The sequence below is a fragment of the Echinops telfairi genome, unplaced genomic scaffold, assembly GCF_000313985.2.
Source record: "Echinops telfairi isolate 266 unplaced genomic scaffold, ASM31398v2 ScPeMD7_4225;HRSCAF=4972, whole genome shotgun sequence".
Classification (NCBI taxonomy): Eukaryota; Metazoa; Chordata; class Mammalia; order Afrosoricida; family Tenrecidae; genus Echinops; species Echinops telfairi.
The window spans coordinates 568798-587572 of NW_022108124.1; the positions used below are offsets into that span (position 1 = coordinate 568798).

Below are 18775 nucleotides of genomic sequence, written 5' to 3' on the forward strand. Positions count from 1 at the left end.
AACCCACACCTGAAAATAACTTTCCCTTATATAATAGTGAATGCATCATCAGCTATTCATTCAAATATGAAATAATTCATTCAGTTTTATTTCCTGAGGACCAACTATGTTCTGGCATTGCTCTGGATGTTAAAATGGTGCAAATCAAAACTCCAGCATTAATTAACAAAGTTGAAGAAAAAAACCAAACCAAACAAACAAACAAAACAACAAATGGCTATCAAGGAACAGTTAAGAATGTTACCCTCACACACTGCCAGTGGGACTGTAAAATGTGCAACCATTGCAGAACGCAGTACGGTGCTTCCTCAAAAAGTTGGAAGTAGAAACACTAAGTGGCTCAGCTATCCCTGTATTTGGTCCATATCTTGGAGAAATAAGGGCCCTGACAGGAACAGTTACATGCACACCCATGCTCACTGCAGCACTATTCACAAGATCAAAAAGATGGAAACCACTTAAATGCCCACCAAGGGGAGAGCGCATAAAACTTCAGCACATACACACAATGGAATATACCATGCCATGCTGAAGAATAATAACGAATCTGGGAACACCCTACAGCATGGATGATCCTGGAGAACATGCTGAGTGAAATTAGTCAATCACAAAAGGGAAATATTGTATGATACTGCTATTATAAAAAGTCAAGAAAAGGTTTTCTCATATAAGAATCATTCTTTGAAAGTGGCCAGAAATTGGACAGGAAGGTAAAGCCAGAGGATAGAGGGCAGACATGTGTTAAAACTTGGGTGAAGGGGAAGATAATATATCAAAATTAAATAAATAGATAGATAGATAGATAAATGGTGGTCAGATAGTACAATGTCTTTACTGTTATAGAAGTTATAATGTGGATGAAGAATCTGATCACAAACAGAAAGCAAATAATGAAAGATAAGAAATACAAGCACAACAGAAAAGTGGGTGAAGGGAGATGTCAGCCAGTGTAACATATGACAAAATAATAATTTATAAATTATCAAGGGTTCATGAGGGAGTAGAAAATGGGGGGGGGGGGAAATGAGGAGCTGATACCAAGGGTTCAAGTAGAAAGCAAATGTTTTGAGAACGATGAGGTCAACAAATGTACAAATGCGCTTGACACAATGGATGTATATATGGATTGTGATAAGAGTTGTACGAGCCCCCAATAAAATGATTTTTTTTAAAAAGAAAGAAATCATAAGTAAGTAAAGGAGGCAGGTGAGCAGAGAGCATGGAGTAGAATTTATAGAAATGTAGAAATGAGAGATCACTGAGCCCTAAGACTGAAACAGACAGTTAAGAATTTTCCTGTTCCCATGAATTCACTTTGAGCAAAACCTGGGAGTGGAATTGCTGAGTCATATGATTACTCTACATTTAAACTTTTGAAGAACTGTCAACCTGTCTTGCAAAGTGGTTGTACCATTTTATAGTCTGACTAGCAATAGGTGAGTTTTAGTCATTGTCAATATTTACTGTTTATGAATCACCTGTATTTTAAAAATAAGTTCCCTTTTTAAAAAATAGAATTAATATCAATGATTTCTGTATTTTTACATCACATCCAGAATTTAAAGGTTCAAAAAGAGAACACATATGTAGCAGGTAACAAGTTAAGTTTTATTCACAAAAGAGTGAAGCCAACGTATAATGTAACAAAAGAACCCCAGAACTTTAATAATTTTTAATAAAGTTAATGCAAAAATGAAACTTGACCTCTCTTATAATTTTCTTATTTATCACATTAGTTCTGAATGACATATTTTTTGCAGTTCTGAAACTGTTTTGAAAAATCAGAAATTTGCACTCACCAGAGCAAATTCATCTACATGAATTCTTGTTTTCTCAATTTCTCCACCTATACATCTAGGGAGGATTGATGATTCAGCTCCTTTAGCAAATAAAAACTTCTCACCTGAAAAGAAACATTAGCTATTCAAGCTCTTATTGTGAGACCAGTAAAAACGCACACAAGTGTAGGTTGGTTACCTGAAGGTGCCTGAACAATGACACTCATTCTTCTACGATCTGAGTCAAACTCCAGGACATGAAGTAGTTTGTACCTAAGGAAAAGACAAAGCTTTGACTTTTTAGGAATATCACACGAGTATCTGGAAAGCACTCCTGTAAGTCGATCTAAATGCTAACTCAGAACAAGAAATTAATCTCAACTACATTTCCAGATGATTATGAGTCGTTAATAACAACACAAGATATGAATAAAAGCAATTGACATTTATTAAGTACTTGTACTTCATAGATTTTATGTCATTTAATACTCATAAGAACCCAACAAAGTAGGTTTTACGTCATTTTGTGAATGAGGATGATTAACGTCAGAAAGATAAAGTAAATCACCTAACGTCGAATAGGTTTACGAAGGACAGAGCAAGGACAGGAATAGTTTGAGGTCCAATTCCATGTTTTCCCTCATTAAAAAATATTTTTTTGTCCTACCACACTTGAGAAATACAATGCCCTCCCATTACTAACAGAGGCTCATCACAGAGTGATTCTGGACCTGGGACAGAGTGTGTGAGGGGGTTGGGGTGGGGTGGGAGAGCGATGAACACAAATGCCTCGAGTGAGTTGTCAAATGCACTGCAAAATGGATTGTTGCAGATGCAGTGAGGTTAAAATTTAGTACCCCATCATTTAATTGGCTTATGATCCATTTAAATTTGTTCTAGTTTTTAATATTTTGTTTTCTTATTGATTGAGGTTTTTGTCTGTTTTACTTTGTTATTCCTGTTAATTTTTTTTATTGTTGTTTGGTTTTAGTGTTTTTCTATATATGAAATCCAGGACATACAGAGACAGTAACTGCGTTAATGGTCTCTTGGGGGGGAGGTATGCCAAGGGGAGGTTGGGGGAATATGGATGCTAAAAACGATGAGTAAAAGACTGGAGAAGATTGTGATGATGATTGTGCAACTCTTCTTCATTAAACTATCGAACTGTGTGCTACGTGAATTATATGCCATTAAGACTGTTGGAAAACAATGATGGGTCAGGTGTGACTTGCAAAGTCTTCCATATGAATCCTGTAAGGCTGTGTAAAAATGGAGTGTGGTGTACATATCAAAGAATAACATTTTGAAAGATTTCATATTTTATGATGCTTCATTATTAGCTTGACTAAAAGTCTGAATTGGTTTATTAGCTGAAATAAGCAAGCAAGAGGAGTTTCCGCAAGGAAGTAGCCAAAAAATGGACCCTATTCACTTAAGAAAGGCATATTTTAGAAAAGCAAAGTTAGAGTTGAGATATGATCAAAACTGATAAAAGCATGGACTAATTTGATGAAACAGCAAAATCTTTTTATTTTTTTATTTTGTTTATTTTTTTAGTAAAATCTTTTTTAAAAGAGAGTCCTTCCTTCAGGTTTGAAAGATAAAATCATAGGAAATAAAGGACTAGAAACGTAGGAAACCCATGGCTCCAGGGATGCGTATGCACAAAGGAAGGTGAAACTAACTTCCAGGGTCAGTAAGCTAAAGCACAGATGAGCGAGTCACAGCAGACTGTCCGCACTCCAATAAGCTAGCTATACGGTCATAATAAAAGTAAGAGCAGGAGTCAGAAGACTTTTTCTGAGAAGCTCAGCTATTTTAAGCTCTGCCTGTGAGCCCTGTTGCATGCTCTTTGAGGGAGCGGGGGTGGGGGCTGGGGCTAGGTGGAGGGGAGGGAACCTATGACATAGCTCCTGGCCTATGCAGAGAAAGGTCATGGTCCAGATTTTCCCTACAGATATACTTATGGATCCCTGACCTATACCCTATATACTTAACATATAGTAAATTACAATATATGGGGGGAAAATTACCGTTCCAATTTTCCAAGTATTTTAACTTCCATAGTTTCTTCAGAATTGCCAATAAATACAATGCCAATTCTGGAGATTAAAATGAGAAAGAAATATAAAATTTAAGGGATGATATTTCACATTTCATGATGCTTTATTATTAACTGGCTTGATAAACAACATCTAAAACGAGAGTTTGAAATGTATTTTAAAATATTTCCTATGAATATATAGTTACTTTCAAAAACCTGAATGATCAGAGCAGGCAGAGAAAAACTACTATTTGTTAATGAAACATTTCAAAAGTGGCTGCACAGAAGAACTTCTTACATAATTGCATTAGTTATATTTCATAGTAACTGGATTTTAAGGGCTCTCTTGCAAATATGACTCAATGCTAGCACAAGTGCGAAAATAATACACTTCAATTATTGCTCATTTGACATTTAATTTAAAATGCACTTCTATCTTTATGTTTATGAATTAGACAATTTAAAATGATGACTCTATGTTTGACAATTTAGAATGATGGTACTTGAATAATTTCATGCTTCATTGAAAGAAAGTACTTTTCATAAGGCTTGGAAATTAGATTAAACTACCTTGCAGCAGCTTCCACTAGAGCCTTTTCATCTGGAGACGAGGCATAATACTCTAAGGGGGAGGGTGTGAGGGTGGATTGCCAGGGACCATCACCAATGCCATCAGTCTGAACATTGCTTATCTGTACCGTGTGACAGAGGCTGACTGCCTTAAAGAAGAGGCCGTGTTCTTTAATCTGTGAAAATATAATTAACAATCATGATTAAAAATAAATACCATTCACGGAAGCAGGAATAGAATTATTTAATATCCATAAATACAAAGAATACTGTTGTCATGTAGTTCTAGAACAAGAACACTATAATTCTGAATTGCTTGAATAATAGATGGTTAGCTTTGACTTGCTAAAAATAATCTATTGTCAGCTCCACGAAAATAGGGAGTCACTCTTTTGTTCAAAATGTAATAAAACATTATCTGAAGCAAAGAAGAGTGAAGGAAATCTGAGATTCAAGGAAATAGTCCAAAGGACGAAGAGGCCATGTGACCACAGCCTTCACTACCCTGAAATCAGAAGAAGTAGACAGCGCCCAGCTACCATTTCTGACCACTCTGAGCAGGATCATAATAGAAGGTCCTGGACAGAAAGGAAGAAACAAAAATCAAAATAAAAAAGATCCAACATAATGGTTTGCTAGAAACTGGTGGAATCCCTTATACCAGCAGTTCTCAACCTATGGGTTGTGACCCATTTGGGCGACAAACAACCCTTTCACTGGGGTTGCCTGATTCATAACAGTAGCAAAATTACAGTTTATGAAGTAGCACCAAAAATAATTTTATGGTTGGGGGTCAACACAACATGAGGAACTGTATGAAAGGGTCGCGGCATGAGGCAGGTTGAGAACCGCTGCCTTATACTATGGCCTTTTGGCACCCTTCAAACCCAGAACTGCACCCACTCCTGGGGATCACCTCTCAGCCAAGAAATAGTCCTACAAATGGCACTAAACTCCACGAGGAACATGCTTCTCAGAACAAGCAATCATTTAAGACCCAAAGGGCAGCATTTGCCTAAAAACAAAGTTCAAAAGGCAGGAAGGGTCAGAAAGCAAGGACTGATGAAAACAGGAAACCCAGGTGGGCAGTGGGTAGAGCACTGTCATACTGAAGAGATTGCCACTAATGTCACAAAATAACAAGTGTGTAAACAGTAAAATGGACAACTGATTTGCTTGGTAAAGTTTCACACAAACCACAATAAAATGTTTTAAAAACTTGATGATCACAAAAATCAATTTAAAATATTTAAGCTCGATTTCTTAGCAATGTCTTCTTCACTTCAAGATCATAAAAACTTGCCTTAACGCAATGCCATGGTGGAAACTCAGGAAACTACGGCAGATACAGGGTAAATGATATGGACACTGACTATAAAGCCCCAGAATTATATTTTGTAGCATTGACGCAGAGCCTATTCATACATTTCAAATAATTCTTCATTGCTCCACTAACACTTAAACTTGCATTCTTTCTAGAAACCCAGCAAGAACTAAAGGCCATTCCATAAAATGAAGATGTTGGCTGAAATGTAATCCTTATTTATTAGTTTAAAAATTGCTTACTAGTTCAAGTTCATATTCAGGACTGGTTCTAAAAGAAGAACTGGTTGTAAGATGAGATAAGTTGTTAAGATGGGATAAACTACTGAGGTAAGATAAGTTTCCGTCTGAAGAGTCTGGTGTTGGACCTTCAGGTACAAGTCTACCGTTGATTTCTTGGTATTTTATGCCATTGAGTGAACATTCCCGAAACTGCATCTCATTCTCCGTTAGTGTACCAGTTTTATCGGTAAACACATACTCCACCTAGAGGGTAGAAAAACAAAACAAATCCCTGTATTCACGGTGCTTTGCTAAAAAAAAAACAAATCATCAAACTAAACAAACAAAAGCCCCGTGTCCTCTGTCTCTTGAGTTCCAGTGTACTGACTAACATTGCTACACTGATAACCGAGATTCTAATAATCTAAACACAATCGATTAATAAACACGTCAAAGAGACAAAATATTTTTAAAATGTATATGCTTTGAAATTTGTAGCAACTTTAAGTGCATAACCACCCCGAGAGTTGACTGAGAATGTGGCTTTAGTACTTCTTTTCTACCTCCCGGATAAAGTTTTAAAACAGTGGCTCTCAACCTTCCTAATGCCGCGGCCCTTTCATACAGTTCCTCATGTTGTGGTGACCCCTCAACCATAAAATTATTTTCGTTGCTACTTCATAACTGTAATTTTGCTACTGTTATGAATCGGGCAACCCCAGTGAAAGGGTTGTTCGACCCCCAAAGGGGTCATGACCCACAGGTTGAGAACTGCTGCTTTAAAAAGTACGATCCCTTACTTGGAATCAAGGACTGGATGGATGATTAGTAACCCAGCATGGGAAACGGTACCTGCAGAAATAGTACAGAACAGAGAACAGGAACACAAAATGATAGAAACTGAAGTCAGGAGTGGGAAGCTATCTAAAATTGATGGAAGAGATTAAAATTAGGGGAAGGGGGGAAATTACCAAACACAACTGTTGAAAAGGAAAGATCTATTTCTTAAAGTAAAAAAGACAAACACTTCTCTTCCAAACAGCTGGCTGCCAATCATTATCTCAGTGCAAGGTCCACTGGCTTGAAAGTTTCTAATAAGCGTTTTAGTGTGTCACTTTTAACGTGACAAGGATAGTCTGAGCTTCGCATTCATTTGAGGATGACTTTTTATGTGAAAAGCAGTCTAAAAGCACTGACTGCAAGTTCTGCTATAATAATGCTTTGAAAACACACATTTATCCCACCAAGATTTGAGGATAATGTATACTTGAGCATTGGCTGTGCACAATTTTGTCCTGAGAAACAGAACACACAAAAATGCCTGCCATGAAGGAATACCTGGAACTATAACCCTCAAACAGCTGCCAGCCACCTCCGTTTGTCGTATTACAACTTTTCTTCTGATTGTAGATACCTTCCTTCATCTACCAGGGGTCCTCAAACTTGCTAAACAGGGGGCCAGTTCACTGTCCCTCAGACCCATTGGAGGGCCGGACTAGAGACTGAAAAAAAAAAAAGCTGTGAACAAAGTCCTATGCACACTGCACATATCTTATTTTGAAGTAAAAAAAAACAAACAGGGCAAAAACACCCGGCGGGCAGGATAAATGTCCTTGGCGGGCGCATGTGGCCCGCGGGCGGTAGTTTGAGGACCCCTGATCACCAAAGTTACTGCCCCTTCTAATGCCCACTTCCACAAGCAAGCGGACTTTAGGCCTTTTTCAAGAAAAGGTACCATATTTACTGTAGTACTGATAGACTTCTGAACCATTTAGAAAGTGTTGTATTAGGTTCCCTTTTTAAAATGTGATACTGATGATGCTTTTGTGTTGTGTAGGTAATCCCACTTCTTCCCATAGGTGCTTGTTACGCAATTTCCCAGAGTGCAGTGATGTCTGGGGAAGCAGGCACTGCGTTATAGCAGAGCTGGCTGCAGTCAGAAGGGAAGTAGGAGCACACAGAGAAAGTGCCGGCAGCAGAATAAGACTTTCAGGGTCAGCAAGTTTCAGGGTGGTGAGGAGAGAGAGTCTATGTAAGAAGCAGGAATAAGATGCAATTTTTAAAAGACTATTCAGAGAATAATGTAATATTAGAAATAAAAAAAAGACAGCAAGGGTGAAAAGCTGAAGTTGGGCAAATTCTCCCAGGGTGTCAAAGAAAGAGAATGAGAAGATCAATATAAGTAATCTGGTATCAAAGTTATATGGGTTTCAGGAAAAAAAATACAGACATGTTAACCAAAAAAAATACTGCAAGAAAATGTCCCCTACTTGAAGAGACGTGTGTTTCTAGACTGAAAGGGTTTGCTGAGTGTGTTGTCCCAATGGAATAAAAGACTCAACCAGTGTCGCTCATCATATTCACAACTTGCATAAGGAGAAAATTCCAAATGCTTCCAGAGATAAAAACAAAAGACAAGATCAGAAGAGCTGAACACCAGAAAGGCACCCGGTTTCCCAAGAGGAACACGGGAGGCTAGAAAACAATGGAGCAAGACCTTCAAAATTCTGAGGAAAAAGAAAAAGGATTTCCAGCCTGGAATGTAATATCCAGTTAAAGGATTGGTCAATTATTTGGGGAAAGATAAAGGATATTTTTCAGAGATGCAAAGTCTCAAAATATTTTGCTCTTAGCATTCTCTTTTGGAACCCAATTAGAAAATGGGCTCCGAGAATAAGCCACAGGTGGGAAGACATGGGATGCAGAAACAGGCGATCTGAACCAGGATTTCCAATACAATACAAAGGCATTTCTAGTACAATAGCCGGGAAAGATCTGAGGGCACAGTTGAGAAACAGCAAGTCCAAATTGGACCAAACGGACAAAAGGCTGAGACTGTTTTTTAAAAAGGCGGCGTACACAGGAAGGAAGGAAAGGAGAGAAAGGATGGAAGGGCAAGGAGGGGAGGAAAGCGAAGGAAGAAACCCCTAGATTACCTGAGATGTTTGGATACGTGTAGATAATTTTATATTTGTCAGTTTATGAAAAACCAGAGCAATTAGCTGTAGGGAAAACAAAGTAGGTATACAAGAAAGGAAATATAATGATAGTATCAGAGGGTCCCATAAAGATTTATGGGAATCTGAGAATTAGTGAGCAATATCGAGTCACTCGTAATAATGTTCAGTGAATATTTATTAAATCCCAAGCTGTGAAATAACAACACTCGGGGAAGTATGTGTGCGTGTGTGTGTGTATATATATGTGTGCGTGTTTGGTGGACACAGGGAAGAATAATGTTAGATCTGTATATTCCATAGAAATAATGCTATATAGAAATAAGAGTAGTAAATAAAGGTGAGAGACAGCTTTAAGATTTCAAAATGGAAAACAAAAATAAGGGGTGAAGCAAAGGCAGGCTATTTTTTATTTTAAATCTTACAATACTTATTAGTACAGACATGTTGCTTTGATAAAAGTAGCAAGCTAGAAAACCAAAAGTGTCATTTTCACCTGTCCCAGCTCTTCATTCAGATCTGAAGTATTGACCTGGGCTTTCTGATCTGATTCTTCATGATAGAGATCGAGATCCCAGCCAATAAAAAACGATCCAAGAAATTTCTGCATTTCGACTGTCACGTATAATGAAATTGGAATGATAAAATTATATAGTACCAAAAAAGCAAGAAAGTCTGAAATGAATCTCAGAATCTAGGAAAAAAGAAAGAATTGTTTGATATGAGAAAATACCTAGTAACTTCAACATTACTGTAGAAATTTATCAGAAAAAGTCATGTCTAAGTATACAGACCATCAACTATATTCTGAAACAAAAGAATATTAAGTTGAAAATCATTAATTGGATTATCTTTGCAATACTGTACTTTATTGTTTATTAGAATCTTGATCATGTTAAAGGAAAAAAGATTACATTAAAATTTCTTACTTAGTAAGAGTCTGGTGCGACTGAAAACACCTTTAACAAAATTATACTCTTCTCTATTCCACTCCTACCCTTCAAAATTAGAGAAAGTTAGAAATTGACTAACTTTTAAATATTAGCAAATAACTGATAGGCACAAAAACAAACTCTTCAGTATGAATTGTGTTGGTGGTACATAGCTGATCAGTTTAAAACTTTAATTTTTTTTTTCTTTTTTAACATTTTATTAGGGGCTCATACAACTGTTATCCCAATCCATACACACATCAATTGTGTAAAGCGCATTTGTACATCGTTTCTCAAAACATTTTCTCTCCATTTAAACCCCCGACATTAGGTCCTCATTTTTCCCCTCCCTCCCCGCTCCCCCCTCCCGCATGAGCCCTTGATAGTTTATAAATGGGTATTTTGTCATATCTTGCCCTGTCCGACGTCTCCCTTCATCCACTTTTTTGTTTTTTGTCCCGGGGGGAGGTCACACACAGTTCCATGTAATCGGTTCCCTCTTCCCTACCCATTCTCCCTTTACCCTCCCTGTTTTGCCACTCACACCACTGGTCCTAGAGGGCTCATCCGTCCTGGATTCCCTGTATTTTCAGTTCCTATCTGTACCAATGTACCTCCTCTGGTCTAGCCAGTTAAAACTTTAATTTGTGTATTACTTATATCACCAACCAGATTGCTAAGACTCCTCCTTACATAGTTCAAATATAAATGCAAATATATAAATTTTATATTATTTAAATATATAAATATTTGTAATAAATATATAAATCAATAAATATATACCTTTAATTTCACTTATGATAAGGTATACTAATAGTAAAAAACTGACTTTGTGGTGCTGAAATGGAATGCAAACATATACTTATTTAAATTTTGGGACCGCCTGTAACTATTCTAGCCATGCCATAAGGGAATACAACTGCTGGAGCCGTGACGGTAAAAAGCAAACCAGGTTCTTCATCTGCAGTGTCATTTGTTCACTCTTAAGAACCCATGGTTAAGCACCCCTCTCATCAGAAGCCATTACCCCAAGCATAAACTGTACCAAAGAATAAAGTTTCCTTTACAGCAGAGTCAAGGACACCATAAAATACCTTACTACTATTTCTCTGATGCTCTGTTTTTTGGTTGTACCAAGGCTCATCCCATTTTTCTTCAGCTTGCCACGTGTATTTCAAGATAGTACTGATGATGGCTTCAGAAATAAGGATTATTAGGTAAATTATCAAAAATGTGTTCATTGACCTGAAGTGAGAATATAAAACATAACAAATGTATTATCATTGCCGAGAGTTAATATAGGATATTAAAATATGAAGTACCACTGTAGCTATTTAAAGGATGGTCTTCATTTTCAAGAAATGATCATTCAATACAATCTGTTCATTAGCCAAAAAAAAAAAAAAGGTAAGAATCAATATACATAGCTTACAAATATATTAAACTATAGCTCTGTTACTATCCAAAATGCTTAAAACATGACAGTTTGGCCAGTTATTATTATATTATTATTATTATTATACTCTTTCTGATGGGTTATCCATCTTGTCTTTCATGCATCACACGATTTCAATTATACACGAGCATACGCATGTCTAAGTAGGTTAATGAGGGGAGACAAAAACTAATAGTGAGGGGAGGAAATACTAAAGATCTAGAGGATGGTTCTGTGTTTCATCAGTGCTATACCACATCCTGGACTCAACATCCCTTTTGTGTGGCCCTTCTGTGAGGAACTGTCCAATCATCTTCAGGTGGGGTGTGGGCCTCCACTCTATCCACGCTCCTTCATTTCTATTTGATTGTTTTTTTGAACTTCTGATACCTATTCCCATCGACACCTCATGATCACACAGGCTGGTGTGCTTCTCCCATGTGGGCTTTTTTGCATCCCTGCTAGATGGCCACTTGTTTATCTTCAAGTCTTTAAGACCCCAGACGCTGTATCTTTTAATAGCAAGGCACCAACCACTTTCTTCACCACATTTGCATATGTATCCATTTTGTCTTCAGCGATTGTGTCAGGAAGGTAAGTATCATGCAGTGCCAAATTATTAGGACAAACCGTTCTTGTTCTGAGGTAAGATCTGAGTGGATGGGTCAGTTATTTTTATATTTTATAATTTTTAAGTCTTTAGTTGATTTTTAAAATATTTATTAAAAGATTTTCTTGGGGGCTCTTGCAGCTCTTATAACAATCCATACATAAATTGTATCAAGCATATTTGTACGTATGTTGCCATCATTATTTTCTAAACATTTACTTTCTATTTGAGCCCTTGGTATCAGCTCTTTTTTTCCCTCCCTTCCCCCTCCCACCCTCATGACCCCTTGATAAATTATATATTATTTTCATATCTTACACCAACTGCTGTCTCTCTTCCCCTCATCTCCCCGCCCCCACCCCCCACACACACACTTCTGTTTTTCGTTCCACTGGAGGGGATGTGTGTGATTATGTGTCAATCATTGCGATCGCTTCCCCCTTCCTTTCCCCATCTTCCCCCTAGCCTTTTGGTATCACTGCTCCCATTTCTGTTCCTGGATTCTGTGTGTCAGAAGCTCTTGTCTCTTATCTGTACCTGTGCACATGCTCCCTGTCTAGCCCAGAGTGAAAGGCAGGACTGGGGTCATGATAGTGGAGGGAGGTGGTGAGGAAGCCTCAAAGAACCAGAGGGATATTGTGTGCTTCATCCTGCTATACTGCACCCTGGTTGACTCATCCCCCTTCCATCTGACTCTTTTGTGAAGGTTTGTCCCATTGTCTACAGATGGGTTTGGGGGCTCTCTCTGACCCCCTTGTTCTGAACAGTATGGTTTTTGCTTGTTTGTTTGGGGTCTTCTGATGCCTGTTACCTGATCCCATTGAAACCTCATGATTGCAGAGGCTGCTTCTTCCGTCTGGGCTTGTTGCTTCTCTGCTAGGCAGCCACTTGTTTACCTTCAAGCCTTTAAGACTCCAGACACTATATCTTTTGATAGCTGGGCACCATCTGCTTTCTTCACATTTGCTTGTGCACCCATTTTGTCTTCAGCAATCGTGCCGGGAGGGTGAGCATCACAGAATGCCAGGTTGTTAGAACAAAGTGTTCTTGCGTTAAGGCAGGGCTTGAGTAGAGGGCCCAAGTTCAACCACTACCTAAGTGTATTGCCATAGAAATACATGTACATAGGCCAATACCTCTATTTTTTTTATGAATTAATGTATTTACATGTGTACACACCTATGTTTATACCTCTATCCATAGCTTTGCTTCCTAGATCTTTCCTCTGTTCCTTTTACCTTCCTCCTACCCCACCATCTGCTCGCCCTTCTTCTGCCTCTTAGTAATTCTTCTCAGCTAGACTGCTGTTGCTCCAACACCCCCAGGAGCTCTACATCCTCCTCATTGTTGAGCTTAATTCCCTAGTTGCTCCCTGGGAACACTGCTCCCTTCCCCGGCCTCCCCTGTCCTGTTGCTTTCTCCTCAAACTTGCTTCCCATGCCTATCTTATATAGGTAAGCAAAACCAACAATAATGGAAAGAACACAAAAGATCAAATAAAAAGAGAGAGATGAAAAAAACACGCATAATTCCAGATCTGTTCTGCTGACCTTTATGACTCTCACCACTGGTCCTGGGGAATTCTGGAAACTTCCTCTCCTAGCTTGACGTCTATTTGGGGGGCTCTGTGGCTTGGCTTGGCTTCCATTGCTGACCTGTTATGTGCCCTTCTTGGGTCACCCTGCTGTGGGGGGTAGACTGGACTAACTTCCACAGTGTGTCCCCAGTATTTTCCTCTGTCTCGGTATGCTCCAGTGAGGGGAAATCATGTCTCGAGCTATTGTCGGTCCTGCAGTCCTCTGTGTCTTAGCAACTCCGTGCAGGGACATCATCCTCGGGGCTTGGTGTGCTGATATGGGGTCTAGACCCTCAATTCCTCTTTTTCCTTTTTGGTTTGCTTCCGTGTGGGTGTAGCATGCCCGCCCCTCTTCCCCACCTGTAGATTCACTGTTGTCCTTTGTAGCACATACTTCAAGGGTGGGGGTCAGTTTGCTCTGATTGGGGCCGTCCCTGAATGTAGACCATTCTCATGTGGTTACGTTGCCCTCGAGGTTTGGTGCGTCAGGGTGGGGTCTGCATGCACACTCCCAATTCTCCTAATTTTCTGATCTAATAGCAGGAGCGTCGGGCGGGTGATTCTACCTGTATGCCATCTTGACTCCCTCCCTCAGTTGATTTTTTCCAGTTATTTTTGACATGATAATTAGCTTAAGATTTTTATATTTTCAAGATCTAATTGTAACATATAATACTGTAAGAATAGAACATTTATTTAGTGTTAAAATTTTAAATAACTTTTTTCCCAACCATTATTAAGCTAATTTTTTTAAATCTAGCTAATCTTTATATAAGAATTCTGTGAGGAGCTACAGAACAACAGCACAACTCTGGGACGAAGAGATTATAGTACTTTTTTAAATCCAAAAAGACTACAACCTCAAAATTACTCTGTGAATTTCCCAAGCTCATGTAAGTCAGGAATTAAATTTAGAATTCCTTTCTTTTCAACACACAAGCTTAATATTACAATTCTACAATTTTAAGTTCAAAATCTTAAAATCTGACATAATTAAAGATACTTTTTAATCATTAAATATTCAAATATCTACAAAATAAATAGAATGATGAACTGATGCCCAGGTACCCAGCAAATACTGAGGAAAAATACACCTTTCAGGTTTTGCCAAAACCCTTAAAGATCTCACGATGCCTCCTGAGGCCCTCCATGATATAGCCTTATCTTAACTATGCAACAACTTGTTATTCCACTTTCCTTCAACATAAAGTCTACACGGAAGAGGGAGGGAGGGGCACAAGAAAGAAACTCATGCTTCCTGTTCAGCTACAATATGTTAGACACAGTGTTGAACATTTTGTCTATAGTATTAATTCTCCCAACCAGCCTATGAGACAAGTCTTGCTCCCACATTTACAGAGGAGAACTTTGGGTTCAGAGGAATTAAAAAAAGCTGGTGCAGTACCATATAGCTAATAAGCCAAGAATCTGAAGTTCCACTCTAAATCTGCCTGACTCCAAATTCTGATCTTCTTACATTTTGAGATGTAATTTAACTGGACTTATATAGTAAAGTCTGATTTTTTTCCCCCACTAAGTACATTTCGGCTTCCCTCAGTATCAATAGTTTATTCCTTTTACTTCTAAGCAGTAATTAGTATTCCATTATGTGGATGTACCAGAGGGTGTCAGCTATTTACTTAGTGAAGGATGTTTGGGCTAATTCAAATCTGTTTTATTTTTTGTTGGTGTTTTTACAAAAAGCTGCTATGGAAAATACAGTGCCAAGTTTTTGTGTAAAGGTAACTCTTACTTCTTTGGGATAAAGGCCCAGAGTGCAGTGCATTTTCAGTTTTACAAGAAGTTGCCTAACTATTATCAGAGTGGCTGAACAACTTTTCTTTCCACTAACAATGTATTTGAGATGCGTTTTCTCTGTTCTCAGCAGCACTTAGCATTATTTATTACTCTAGCTATTCCAATAGGTGTACAGTAATCATCTCATTGCATATTGACTCTGCATTTCCTCTTTTCTGGTGAAATTTCCCATATATTTATTCACAACTTTGTTTAGGTCCTTTGACAATACTTAGAATACCAACTTTAAATTCCTCGTATGCTAACTGTAAGATCTTCATCTTTCAGAGACAGTTTCTATTGACTATAGGGTACATTTCCTTCACATATGTTTACTTCTGATTGCATCCTGAGTATTAAAACATGCTCTGCAAAGACTGCATTCTTTTGTCTTCCTGAGGGGAATGCTGAGATTTATTCCAACAGCATAACAACATTAAGCTCAAATGCCAACTTTGTCTCCAATGCAATGAGCTCTGTTCAATTCTCTGTTCAATTCTTTCCGCTATTACTACTGTCTTATTTCCCCAGGGCCACTGGAGTCTCCCCTTTACCTGAATAGATTAATGGTTATCAAGGATTTGAGCCGAATTTCTGTGCAGCTTTTAGAAATCATTCCAATTGGTTCCCATCTTCACATTTTCCTTTTCTCAGTTTTTTTTCCAGCTTTGAGCTCCATCCTCTGACACCTGAATCCAGTAAACCTGTGGCTTTTTTTTAATGCTCTGGGCAGTGCACCAATTGGAAAGTGCTAGCAAAAAGCTACAAATTCTAAAATTTTCCCCCTTACTGTTACCATTTTTTAGGAGTGGACCCCTTCCCAGTTTCTGTCCACTTTTTTAGTCACTTAATTGAGCTTCCAAGTTGTTTCCTTTTTTAAAAATTTTGGTTTTATGCACATTTTATAATATGCATAACATAATATGCATAATATCACCTACAGAGGGTTGGTCTAATCATATGATTCTAGTATTACCCAATAGCATTTCTTTTTAAAATTATTTTTAATAGACTTTATTTTTTAGTGTAGTTCTCAGCACAGAAAACATTTGCTGTACAAAATACCAAGGTTCCATATACTTTTTTCCCTCGGCACAATATTTTTCCTATTAACATCTTGCATTCCCATTTGGTACAATCGATGAACCAATATTGATATATTATTATGAACTAACCCCATAGTTTATGATTTACTCTTTGTGGTGAATAATTCTATAGGTCTATAGGACAAACACATGATATCATGTGTCCACTATTAGAATATTTTTCCCCCACTATTAGAATATTACATAGTTTCACTGTCCTGTAAGTGCACAGCACTTTACCTACGATTTCTCTCTCTTTCCCCCTCTTCCATGCCAGTGCCCCTGGCAACCACTCATCTTTTCTCGTGTCTCTACAGTTTTGCTTCTTGCAAAATATCATACGGCTGAAATCATGAAGCATGTACTAGAGGCTCCTCCCAGTCTTTTCAGTCTCGGTAGCTCATTTTTTATTGCTAAATAATGCTCCATTGTATGGATGGACCACAGTTTCTTTACCTCTTTGCCTAGTGAAGGACATCTTACTTACATCAAATTTTTGGCAACTCTGAATAAAGCTGCTATAAAAATTCATGTGCACATCTTTATATGGAAAGATTTGTTGAAGTCTTAATTTTACACTTACTATATGGCACTCTGCCAAATGGTGCACTTATTACAAAGCAGGAGCCCCTGGTGGTGCAAATGAGTACGAATCAACTCGATGGCAGGGAGTTTGATTTTTGTGTGTTTAGTTTGGATAGTACAAGTGGTAAAGTGCTTAACCACTAACCGAAATGTTGGTGGTGCAAATCCATCCAGAGAGGGGTTGAAGGAAAGGCCTGGCAATCTGCATCCAAAAGACCAGTGTCACTGCAAACCCTGCAGAGCACAGGGCGACTGTGACGCACACGGGCACCAGGAGTCATAGAACGCAAAAGCACTTTTGTTGAATACAAAAATATGAGAATCTCTCTCTTTTCTAAAGGATATCATCTTTTGTTTGACTTGACACCCACCCACAGCATATTATACACATATGAATACACATCTGTACTTAGATTTATGCATAAATAAATCAAAGTAGTTGCTTACTTTTCTACTGCAGATCGCTTCTGTGACTTACTCTTGTAATTTAAGGCCATTTTCGTTTCCATTCCAGTGTACACGGCAACCCCTGCAGAACAAAATCGTCTTTTAAAATAATCCTCTAGCACGTGTCATAGGAAAGGCACATGCTAACATGAACCCTTCTTAGAAAATACAGAGAATTGTTACAGTTGGGCTTTCTTTCTTTCTTTTCTCTACCGTTTGGCTCTAAGTCTTACCAGTTTGCTTTTTAAAGAAACCTTTTGATTGTGAACTAGGTGGAGGCTTTCAGAGCAGAGCCAGTTGCACGGTCAGCAACTCATACAGATCTTGTTTCGACTCCTCATTGCAGTCCCCTCAGTGGTTCCTTACGTGCCTCGTTTCTTCTCTTTCTTGTTCTCATTCTTCCTTCTTTCCTAACCCCCTGGACTTTGTTCTTGGGGAAATGCTACCTTTTTTACAGTAAATGGTTGTTTCTAACTTGGAGGAGAGTTCAGTCCCGTACCTGTAAGTGACTACATCTGAGCAGTAAACTGGTATCTTTTGGGAATTTGAGCTTTGTTCTACATCTTGCTCTCACTATATTCAAGACCTTCTCACGTGCTCCTTTTCAGAGCAGTTGCTAATGGTGGCCAGGTACTATGTAGTTCTTTTGGTTTCTCAAATTTGGTTCAATACTTTGAAGTCTAAGACATGAATGAAAGACACATTATTTGAGTTGAAATTGGTGGGGGAGAAATACAGAGAGGGAAATATAGCAAGGAAGGCATTCCAGACAGCACACACCATTTTAAGAAATAAATGGAAAAGTTAAATTGTTAAAGTCTGTTAATTTGGAACAATGGTTTGGGGCAGAGTGTGAAGGCCCTGAATGCCAAGGTCTGGAGATCAGATCTCACTCTGTAAGCGCTGGAGAGAGAACATGGAAATCAATCCAAGCAATTCAAATATTACAAGGAAAGTGCAAACTAACAAATGTGTGCTGATGTGAATAACTCTCAAGTAAACAATGGCTGTACTAAAGGAGGCTAAAACTGGGGAGTAAATGAAGTTAGGTGAGACCAAAACCCATCATCCATTAAGACCAAAGATGGTTGCTGAGGTGACTCAAATTCTTAGTGATGCTATAAGATAGAGTAGAACTGCTCACCAGTCTTCGGAGACTGCGAATCTGTCTGGATTGCCTCATTTGTCTCCCACAGGAGATCTCATGAGCTCAACCTACTGACCTTCGGGTTATCAGCCTAATGTACTGTCCAATGCACCACCAGGGCTCCTCCAGCTAAGACCAGCCTTGTTAAAAAAAAAACTTTAGAATTAGGCCTTGGATTGAATGCTAACTCTACCAATTACAAACTAGAGGACGTTGGAGAAGTTATTAAATCTTAGACTTAATTAGAAAAACAGAACCCCAGAG

General features: G+C 38.3%; 1 protein-coding gene across 1 annotated transcript in view; it reads right to left on the minus strand.

Annotated features, from left to right (window-relative positions):
- ATP11B (ATPase phospholipid transporting 11B (putative)) overlaps positions 1–18775 on the minus strand; it is a 99190-nt gene that overhangs the window by 48573 nt on the left and 31842 nt on the right. Inside the window, exons 10-17 of the mRNA XM_045294987.1 lie at positions 17365–17446; positions 10924–11074; positions 9394–9591; positions 5962–6204; positions 4396–4571; positions 3815–3883; positions 1978–2051; positions 1800–1903 (exon numbers count right to left, since the gene is read on the minus strand). Coding sequence (XP_045150922.1) covers positions 1800–1903; positions 1978–2051; positions 3815–3883; positions 4396–4571; positions 5962–6204; positions 9394–9591; positions 10924–11074; positions 17365–17446 — 1097 coding nt within the window. The remainder of the gene's footprint in view (positions 1–1799; positions 1904–1977; positions 2052–3814; positions 3884–4395; positions 4572–5961; positions 6205–9393; positions 9592–10923; positions 11075–17364; positions 17447–18775) is intronic.